The 10,424-nt window shown below is 59.3% G+C and overlaps 1 protein-coding gene across 1 annotated transcript; it reads right to left on the reverse strand.

Moving 5' to 3' along the window:
• Positions 1-3,072: 3,072 nt before the first annotated feature.
• On the reverse strand, positions 3,073-9,703 carry PAX1 (paired box 1). Its single transcript, XM_074578197.1, has 4 exons — positions 7,942-9,703; positions 6,628-6,770; positions 6,252-6,471; positions 3,073-3,777 (listed from the first exon to the last, which is right to left on the reverse strand). The coding sequence occupies exons 1-4, from the start codon at positions 9,629-9,631 to the stop codon at positions 3,686-3,688; spliced, it is 2,145 nt and encodes a 714-aa protein (XP_074434298.1). The 5' UTR covers positions 9,632-9,703; the 3' UTR covers positions 3,073-3,685.
• Positions 9,704-10,424: the final 721 nt, after the last annotated feature.

A 10,424-nucleotide genomic window follows, 5' to 3' on the forward strand; every position in this document is an offset into this window, starting at 1 on the left:
GACCTGCTTCAACAGGTGATGGCGGGTCTGCATGGGACGGGCCACTGGGTTTTGCTTTTTGGTCGCTCTGCCCACACCAGCAATGCTGCCAGGCGGGGAAACGGGGGGGACAGGCTTCCAGGTGAGCAGCTGCGGGTCTGTGCGGGTCTGTGCGTGTGCGCGGGCGGCTGATCCCAAACGGAGTCGCTCTCCAATAACCATCGGTCAGGATGGATAACTGACCCATGGCTTCCTCGTGAAAGCTCTTCTCTCACCCAGCAAAGCATGGGGCCGGGGCTGGGGCAGGGGTTGGGGTGGGGAAGGAAGACAGCTACCAGCTTTTAAAGACCTGAGTTAAATCCAATAGCTGAAACGATCCCCCCAGAAATTCTGGTTTTCTGTTTGGTTTTGTTTGTGTTTTTTTTTAATGAGAAAGTCCCTTCCCTAATCATAATTGTTAAATTTGCATTTTTAATAAAGGCTACCGACAATCAAACAGTCAACAAAAGTACAGAAACCGGAATCCTGACTGTACAAAAGCCACTCCGCCGTTACCCAGCGCGCTTCGCTCTGCTCCCCCCGCCTGCCTGCCTTCAAGCAGCATCCCACCGACTGGCTCGGCAACCTCTTCATGGCACCTCAGCCCCTAAATACCTGCAGAAGGGCAGGTTTCTGCGGTGGCTCTGCCTGTCCGTCTGTTCCTGGCTGGGAAAGCGAAGGCTCCTGGCCGGCTGCAGCAGTTACGTGTTTGTAGAACAATAGGGTCTCCCTCTGGTGGCAAATTCCACCCGAGGTGTGCTGACATTGCAGGCAGGGATGGGGCTGCAGGACAGAAGAGCTGGCTTCCAGCCGGCTGCCAAGGCATGGTGCAACTGCGCAGCCCCCGCTGGCTGGCTGTGGGGATGAAGGGGCTCATGGCCCCGCCACCGCTCTCCTCTGCCTGGGCAGGGGGTCACCAGGATGCCCCAGGCAGCAACCGCTGGCATGAGCTTCATGCAGAAGCCTCTGGAGGACCGGGCACACAATGCATCCCATCACACGACGCATCCCGTCACACGACGCACCCCGTCATCGCATGGACGGGGCCCAAACAGTCTCAGCCCTGAGGCCAGGTCCCCGAGCTCGGGACACGGCACCTTGCCCACGTGCAGCACTCCTCCGCCTGCCTGCACGCACCAACCGCTTGCAAAGGGATGTCTTTGCCTTGGGGCTGTGGCAAACGCTAAGCATCGAGTTGTTGTTTGGCATTTTGGCAGGTTTGTGACAGTCTTGGAAGGGAGTAACTCAGGCACTCGCACACCATCCCATCAGGACACTAATTAAAAGGATTGGACTCTGCGCTATGTCTCTGTCTGACCCCAGCACTCGTGTCTCGCTCATCCCAGACATCCGTCAGAGCCCCCCGGTCCTGTCTCCGCAGGGGGCAGGAGTGCTGCCCCATCCTGTACGGGAGGGCTCGCAGCTGGGTCACCACACAGCAGGGTGCTGGGAACCCGGCTAACAGCAAATACCAACGTGAGCATGGGCATGGGGTGCTGGGAGATGGGGGGGGGCTAGGGCGCATCCAGACCTGAAGCACCCCAGGACCCGGGCTTTAGGAACCCGAAGGCGCTGCAGGGCCAGACGTGGTTGGCAGAACAGCGCAGCAGCCTATGGGACACAGCGTGGCATTTTCAGGCTATTTCAGCCTTTCGACGATGGGCTGCGACCATCGGGTGCTGGGCATTCCCACTTAACCTAGACCCCTCCACAGCGCAGGACCTCAGCGTGGGTAACCGGCTTCTCCCAGCTCCTCGGCAGAAGGGCTTTTTGGCAACCCTATGCAGAGGATTGACTAGTTTCTTCAGACTCGTAAGCAGTAAGGCTTCAGCTTTGTCGATATGAAGGGCTCCTCTGACCTCCCAGACCAGCAGAGTCCCAAGAGAGAAAGCTTGGACCGTCCCCATGCTCCCCTCTTCCCTGGGAGGGGTTGTATTTCCCCAGCTGCTGCAGTGTTGGAGCGGACAAAAAGGCCGCGCGTGCTGCGTTCCAGCTTTAAGAGTGTTACTGTCAGTCATCTTTTCCAAAGCTGCACTGCCACGTACTTGAATGTGGCTTTAAATGGATAAAACTGGCAGGGCACTCGCCAGAGCCATTAGTCATCTGTTTCAGGTGACTCGTCTGTCCTTGCATCCTTTAAAATGTAGCCAGTGACTACATTTTAGTCACCATAGTTTGGTGGCGGATCTTGCCCTGGGACAGTACTCTCGCCTACTTAAAATTCCCTCCTTTCCCTCCCGTGCTTTGTAGCCAGTTGCAAAGACCAGCTCTGGCTGGAGGCTTTGCAGCAGCAGAGGCAAAACTGAACTTTGCCACCCCGAGGTTGAAGGCAAAATAATTTCCTGGGGTGGGATGTCAAATTTGGCATCCCGCTTCCTCCCTCCCTCCCTCCCTCCCACAAAGACACGCTTTCTGCAAAAAGCCAGGCGTGTATTCTCCTGCCAGGATATTTCCTCCCTGCCCCACTGTAGGACCTTCCCCTTCTCCAGACAATGAAGGGACCGAAGCCAATGGCAGCGGCTGGTGGAGCCAGGGAATGCAAAAGCCCAGTGGAACCCATCCTGAACGCGCCCCAGCCGGCTGGACAGGAGGGGGATAACGAACCCTGGTGGGTGGGCTGTGAGGGGCAGCCCTGCTGCCGCCCCCCCCCCGGCTTGCCCATGGCCAGGTGAGGCAGGTGGGAAGCTGGCCCAGGGCTGGGGGGCAGTCGCCCACCTCCCCTCCTGTGCCCAGAACGAGCCTGTAGCCCCATAGCATCAGGAGTCACCCAGCGGGGCCACGGCCACCCCGATGCAGGAGAACCCCCAAAACTGCACGTGCAATTAGGCACGGGGAACAGGGCTGCAGTGCCCTCACAGCAACACAGGGGCCCCGGGCTGGTGGTTGCATGAATCCAGAGCTGGCACAGAGCAATTCCTCCCAGCCAAGTGACCCCAAGATCCCACCGGGTCTCTGCTGCTCCCAGGTAACCCGCAGACGCCATCTGAGGCTGGGGGACACCAGGAGAAATGAAGGTGCTCTGCCAGACCTCAAGGGAAGGTGGTCAGCAGCGTGTGCCCACGGTAGTCACTTTTTATTAAGGTTTGTAATTATAAAAATATATCATAAAATGTTGTGGCACACGTGTCCATTTCCGCTCCGGGGCAGAGGAACTGGAAGGTTCAGACGGAGCGGGCTCCATCGCACAGCTTGTCTGGCTGCGGCGTGGGGAAGCCAGAAACCACTCCCGGGAGGAAACGTGCTCCCTTGGGCGGGGACAGAGCCACGGACGCTCCAAGCAATGTCTGGGGACAGAGGGGTTCGCTGCCCTGCATCCAACAGTCTTCAGAGACATGGGAAGGAGAAAGAAAAACTGAAAGCAAGAAAAAAAAAAAAAAAGACAAAATAAAGAAGGAAGACTGAATCTCTTCTGTAACCTCTTTCCAATCCGATGGAGGTAAAGCATCCCTCTCGGCAGTGTAAGTGAACGTCCCGACTGCACTCTCCTGAGCGGGGATTTGCTGTGGGAGGATGTCACCTCTCACCACTGGGCTGTCTCCTCGTTGCCGCGGGCACCTGCTGGAGGCAGTGGCACTTTTGGTACAGTTTGGTACCACTTCAGGCTTCGGTTACAGTTTGCAGGTGCTTATTCCAAGAGTCACTGTCTCTTGACTGCAGCTCCGTGGCTCTAGGAAGAGGAGGCTGGGATAGAGAGTCCATGGATGGTGTTTAGAGGGTCTGGAGATTTCCCCACAGGGCTGGCAGGTTTTCTGTCCACAACTGCAAGAAGGGTAGAGAGGGGAAAAAAAAAAGACAACAACAAGGCAGGGGATTGACAGACTCCAAACACATTGCTACAGCCGGGCATGTTTCTCATCTGCACGCACACGGGACCTCTTCCAACAGCTCCCCAAAAATAGCTCTGCCCCATCAGACCCCTCCACCTCCCTGCCCTCAGGAAAACCATCCCTTCAGAAAGGGGACCGCCAGGCTCCGTGTATCAGAGCTCTGCATGGGAAATGGAGAGGAAAGCGGGGATGCCTCCCCGAACAACAGGGATCTTGATGACGACAGACCCCCTTTGCTATTGCCGGAGACCTGGATCTGCCTGGAGATCCCAGCCATACAGAAAACACGTCCCACACGCTTCCTTAAAATCTGTTATTGGGTTGCCCTGAGAGCAGACCGTGCTCCCAGTGCCGGGAAGGGGAAAGGATCTGCGCACCATGCCAGCTGTAGGTAAACTCCTGTTGAGCTTCTCCCCAGCCCCAGCTCATCCCAGGCACGGGGCTGGGCCAGGCTCCCCATATCCCCCCCCACACCGCCCACGCACCGGCCTTCGGGGCAGGGAGGGGATGCGAAGTGTCCCGGGGCTGCCGTGGGCATTGGAACCGACAGGGAGATTTTTCTGGGGAAATAACGGCTGTGAAATCGGAAAAGACCTGAACCGGAGGGCGAAATTGCCCGGCTGAGTTTGTTGTTTTGGTTTTTTTTTTCCCCCTTTCTCTTTCTTTATTTCTTTCTCTCCTTCTCTCCCGGTTCTTTTCCTTCTCTCCCCCCGGACGATGCGGGAGCCGGGAGCGGCGAGCCCGGCCGGCCGCACCGGGAGCGGAGCGGGGGCCCCAGCCCGCCCTGCCTCCCCCCCGCCCCCCCCCGCCGGGCGACCGCCCTTCCTCCGCCAGCCCCCTGCTCGGAGCTGGGGCGGGGGGGCGCGCGTTTTGCCGGATAATCCAATATTTGCTTTGTCCCAGCAGAACCAGAAAACCGATCCGAATAAAATCAAAAAGAAAAAAAAAATGTAAAGGGGAAAAAAAAACCAAAACCTCCAAACAAAACCGTTTAAAGACAGTCTGTGGGCCTTTCGGTAGCACCGGCTTGAAGTTTGGCAAATTAGAAAACTCATGTTCCCAGACACTTAAAATGTGAGGAAAATACCTCGAAAAATTCACTAAATACGCGCGGATCATCTTTCCTCCTTCGTTCGTTTTCTTTCCTTTTTTCCTTACTTTTTTCTTTCCTTCTTTCTCTCTCTCCCTCTTTCCTTTTCTTTTTTCCCTTTTTCTTTTCCTTTTCTTCCTCGTTTTCTCGCGCTCTGTTTCTCTGTTATTATTTTTTTTTCAAATAATTGGTTTACGATTATCTATTTTCATCCATTGATACTCGCAATAACTTATCCTCTGCACAACTGATGTTATAACTCGCGGCAGGTTGACATAGTTAGATAGAAATGGTAAAGGATCGTATATAAAAAAAAAAAGAAAATAAAAAAGAATAAAAACAACAAAAAGTGGACTAATAAATGGGAAATTAATTGCAAATGTGAAAAAGAATAAAAAGTCTAATACCACGGAAAAGGAGAAAGATATCGATGGGGATTTTATATTCAGAACAGATGAGTTGAGATTTTTAAAACGAAACCGCCTATTGAGGAAATAAAGCTTCCATCAATGAACCGAAATAATTAGCAGGAGATAAAAGAAACAATTAACAGCCTTTAGTATATACGTCGAAATCAAACCCATGTGATTCTCACAGGGAGTTTATCTTTCGGTACTCCCCACGGCGGGGGATTTACAATGTAAATAATTCCTCGTCGAGACTTCTGCCTTTCTGCTTTATCTGCAAAGCTCCTCGGTAAGATGGATGCCGTTGGTACCTCTTTTTTCTCGTTGTTAATATTCGGAGGACCTGGGGCAAAGCCTCCGACGTGCGGTCCTGCCCTGTCCCGCCGCACCCCGCAAATTCCGTCCAGAAAGCCGTCCCTGGACGGGGTGGGGGGATGAAAAGCCGAGGATTCGCCCTAAACCTTCCCGCTTCCCCGGCGATTTCCAGCGTACACAAGCGCAAATGACGAGGAGAAATGATTTCCAGTTTATAATCCCGATGTGTCGGCTGAGGCAGGGCGGGGGGAGGCTGGACCGGGACCCATCGAATACTGGGGCGGGGGGCACCGGTGGGGTCACAGAGGAGGACCGGTTCTGTCTGAGGTTTGGGCAGCAGCAAGGCAAACGCCGGGGACCGCAGCCGTCAGCCCCAGAGCCCTCATGGTGGGGGGGAAATACTATGGATATTTAAAATATTCAGCGAGGTAACCTCTGCCTGAAGGTGTAGGGACCCGCACCCGTCCCTTAGCCCCCACGTTGCTCTCCCGCTTGCCGAGCCGCCCCCATCGAGGCCCCCGGGGGGTCCGCAGCCGCCCCGCGCCCCACTCCTGGGATGTCCCCCGCCGCCCCCCGCTCCCCTCCCTGGCTCACCTTCCCTCCCGGGCTGCTTGAACGCCATCGCCGCGGCCAGGTCGCCTCCGTGCACCGCCACGCCGGGTCCGGGGTGGGCCAAGGGGCTACCCTGCGGCTGCCAGGGATGGCCCGGGGGGATGTAGCCGCCGGCCGGCCCGCCGTAGACGCCGTGCTGGTTGGAGGGGGGGTAGGCGCAGGCCGGGAGGAAACTGCCCACCGAGGAGAGCCCCGGGGCGGGCTGGGGGACAGGCACAAAGAGACATGGGGTTACGCAGGGGAGCATAGCTGTGCGGGGTGGGGGCACAGAAGAAATCCCTTGTCCCCTCCTGCCCCCCCCACCCTTGTCCCCTCTTGCCCTTGCTCCTTGTCCTCTCCTGTCCCCCGTAGCAGTTACCTGCGGGTATTTGATATCTCCTTCCATGGCAGCCTTGTCGATGCCGTTGACCGCCTGAGCAGGGGGGAAGGCCGTCCTGTTCACGCTGGGCCAGTCTTCCATTTTGGGGGGGTAGGCAGAGCCCTCTGTGCCAGACAGAGCCCCTGGGGAGGAGAACGCGCCGGCTCCGTTAGCGTTACCCCTTCTTGTCCCCCTCCCCAGACCCGGCCGGTTTAGTGCCCCGGAAAAGGGATTGGGGCGAAACAGGGGCACAGCCCGGGTCTGCAAGTGCCTGTTCGGATAAACCCGATGCGGGGGGGACGACAGCTCCGCCTCGCCTCGCCTCCCACTCTCCGCCAGCACCCCGGGACACAGCCCGCTCCCCCGCCAAAAGGGCCGGGGCGGCCCGGGAAAGGCTCGGTCCTGGCGGCCGAAATTAGGTGTACCCTGGTTTGGTACCCCACTTGGGGGGAGAGGCTGGACCCCCCTTCAAAACACAGTCCCTCGGCCCGGTTCTCCGCACAGTCCCCCCCACCCCCCCCATCACTTCCATGCTCCCGATAATTTAGGAGGCCCAATTTCTCATCTGACGAAGGAGATTTATAAAAGTGACATCGGAATTTTAAAGATAAATGATTGCACGGAGGGAAACGCATGCGGTTGATTTAGTCGGGCTTTTGGGAAGGATAAAAGGACTCGCAACCCCCCCTTCTTCGCCATGTCCCCCCCGGGAGCCGTCGGGGCAGCCGGGCCGGGGCCGGGGAGCAGGGCTGGCGCTGCCGGAGCTCTCCTCGCCTCCGCCGGCCGCCCGGAGCCCCGGTCACAGCGGCCCCGCGGCGCTCCTCGATTCCTCCGCCCCGGCTCGGTTTTTAAGAAAACCAGGGCGATTTCTCAGGGGGGATCCCAAAGAGCGCCATGCCCGTTCTCCGAGGTGGCTTGCTTGCCTTCCTCTTTCCTCCCCCCTTTTCCTCTCCCCTGGCTTGTTTTCTCCCCCTTTTTACCCCCCTTCCATATTTTTTTTTCCCTTTGCAAAGAGAAATTCAGGGCTCCGAATTTGCGGTCGGCAATCTATCATCCCTACGAAAATATTTTCCACATTTTTCATAAAAAGTTCAAGATGTCTGAGCCTCGCCGCATCTGGCCCCGCCGCCCCGTCCTGCCGGGTGCGGCGACCAAAAAAACCAAAACAAAACAAAAAAAAAGCCTTTCACCCCCTCCCCAAAAAAAAAACCGGGGTCGAGCGGAGAAAGAGCTGCCGGCCAGGAGGGGAAGGAGCGGTCCCTGCCCGGGGCTCCGGGGCCGGGTTTGGGCGCGGGGCCGCAACGCGGTACCCACCCGTCTGCTCCACGAAGGTGCGGATGCCCAGGATGTTGGTGACGGAGTGGGCCGAGGGCCAGGAGCGGGGCAGGCTGACGTGGGCGGTGGCCACGGTGGCCCCGGGGTGGCCCCCCATCTTGGCGGCCGGCGAGGCCATGGGGCTGGGGTAGGGGTACTGGTAGATATGGTTGTAGGGCAGCGCGGGCTGGGGGGGCGGCTGCTTGCCGCCGTCGAAGGGGCCGGGCTGGGAGAGGCTGCCGATCTTGTTCCGCAGGATCCTGCTGATGGAGCTGACCGAGGGGACGTTGTACTTGTCGCAGACGCCGTCGGCCAGCAGCCGGTCGCGGATCTCCCAAGCGAAGATGCCGGGGTCGCCCTGCTTGTAGTCACGGATGTGCTTGACCACGTTGGGGGTGGTGACCCGCGGCTTGCTGCCGCCGATGGCCCCGGGCAGGATGGAGCCGGTCTCGTTGTACCGGGCCAGGATCTTGCTGACGCAGCCGTGTGAGACGCGGAGCTGGCGGCTGATGTCGCAGGGCCGGATCCCGAGCTGCGCCAGCTCCACGATTCGCAGCCGGATGGCGTTGGGCAGCGGCCGCCCGTTGACGAAGACGCCGCCCAGCTGGTTCACCTCCCCGTAGGTGTGCTCTGCAGCGGGCCGGCACCGCCGGCGGGCAGCGTTACCGGCGGGCGGCGGCGGCGGAGGGACGGGGATGGGGACACGCCGCCGCCCGTGTCGCGGCCCCCGCGGGCTGCCCGGTCGGCGAACGTACAACCGGCAAGCGGGCGTGGGAGAGGGAAGGGGGAGAGGAAAAGGGAAGGGGAAAAGAAAAACGAAATGAAAAGGGAAGGGGAAAAGGGGGAAAAGAAAAAGGAACTGAAAAGAAAAGGGACGGGTGACAGTGTGGAAAAGAAATGAAAAGAAAAAGGACGGGGGAAAGGAAAGGAAAGGAAAGGAAAGGAAAGGAAAGGAAAGGAAAGGAAAGGAAAGGAAAGGAAAGGAAAGGAAAGGAAAGGAAAGGAAAGGAAAGGAAAGGAAAGGAAAGGAAAGGAAAGGAAAGGAAAGGAAAGGAAAGGAAAGGAAAGGAAAGGAAAGGAAAGGAAAGGAAAGGAAAGGAAAGGAAAGGAAAGGAAAGGAAGAACGAAAGAGAAAAGGAGTTAGAAAGAAAGAAAGAAAGAAAGAAAGAAAGAAAGAAAGAAAGAAAGAAAGAAAGAAAGAAAGAAAGAAAGAAACGATGAACGGAAGAGAGAAAAAAAAGAGAAACAAAGAAAAAAAATAGAAAAAAAAAGATGGGGGGAAAAAAGGGAGAGAGAAAGAAACAACGAAACGGGAGAAAGAACCGAAAGAAGAGAGCAGAGCGAAAGAGAAGGAAGGGAGTGGGGACGAATGGGGGAGCCGAGAGCCTTCCCAGCCGGGCATGTCGTGCCGGACCCCCGCCCGCCGCCACGACGGCCCGGAGGCCGCGCCGCCGCCCGGGCCGCTCGGCGTGGCCGCAGCGACGGTGCCGGGTCCGGCGGGCGGGGGTCCAGCCCGCCGCCCCCCGCGACCGGTTTGCCCCCCCTCTCCTCCCACCGCGGAGCCCGTCCCGGAGCCCTCCCCGCCGCCGCCCGTCCTTACCCATCGCCCGGCGCCGGGGAAGCGCCGCTCCGCCCGGGGAGGGGGCACCGCCTGCCCGCCGCGCCGCAACCCCGGCCCCGGCCCCGGCATAGAGGTCCTGGTGAGCGGCGGAGGGCGGCCTGGCTTGGCGGCAGCCGGCGGCGGGGGTGTCCTGGCGGAGCCGGGCCGGTTCCCCGCTTGCGGGGAGCCCCCGCCGCTACTTGGGATCAATTTGACGTGGGAAACACGTCAATCTCGGCCGTCACGGTGGAGGCGCCGCCGCGGGCCGCCTATTGGCTCCCGCCTCGCTCCTAAATGGCCGCGGCCGCCGCTCCCCGCCGCGGAGAGGGGGGAACGGGGCGGCGAGGGGGGGACGGCACCCTCCGCCCGCCCCCGCGGGGCCGAGGCTGCCTGCACCGTCCCCACGGGACGCAACACCCACCCCCCCCACCCACCCACCCACCCACCCACCCCCCGCCCCCGCCCCGCACGCCCCGGGCCCGTTTTAGGGATGCTAGAAGGCGGAGCGGGGTCGATCGTGGGGTGCCCACGTCGTGTTTCCCCCTCCTCTCCTTGAGGCGGCAACGTCCCCTCGTCTCGTTCCCACGCGGGACGGAGACACGGGCACCCGTCCTGCCTCCAGCCGCGACGGCTGTCGCAGGGCCGGGACCCACGGGCGAGGACATCGCCAAGGGATCCGGGGCTGGGGGCGGGGCGGGGGGAGTTGTGCTTTCGGGGGGAGCCGCCGGCTGCCGGGGCGGCCCGGTGACGAGGGGATCTGCTCCGGGCCGGCGCCGGACACCTTCCCCGCCTGGCTCCCCCCGCAAACCTGCTGCCGCCCACGGAGCATCGAAATCCGCATGTTTTCTTACCCGAATCGTAACGCACGAAGGCAGCCCGGTAA

This window comes from Larus michahellis, chromosome 3 (assembly GCF_964199755.1).
Source record: "Larus michahellis chromosome 3, bLarMic1.1, whole genome shotgun sequence".
Lineage (NCBI taxonomy): Eukaryota > Metazoa > Chordata > Aves > Charadriiformes > Laridae > Larus > Larus michahellis.

Bases quoted from the DNA above. Each gene is read 5' to 3' on its own strand.
- PAX1 (XM_074578197.1), bottom strand. From the start codon at position 9,631: ATGCCGGGGCCGGGGCCGGGGTTGCGGCGCGGCGGGCAGGCGGTGCCC. The intron at 6,472-6,627 runs GTAACTGCTACG...CCTGTCCCCCAG, and splicing joins GAGATATCAAATACCCGCAG to CCCGCCCCGGGGCTCTCCTC. The intron at 3,778-6,251 runs GTGAGCCAGGGA...CCCTTCTTGCAG, and splicing joins CAAGCAGCCCGGGAGGGAAG to TTGTGGACAGAAAACCTGCC.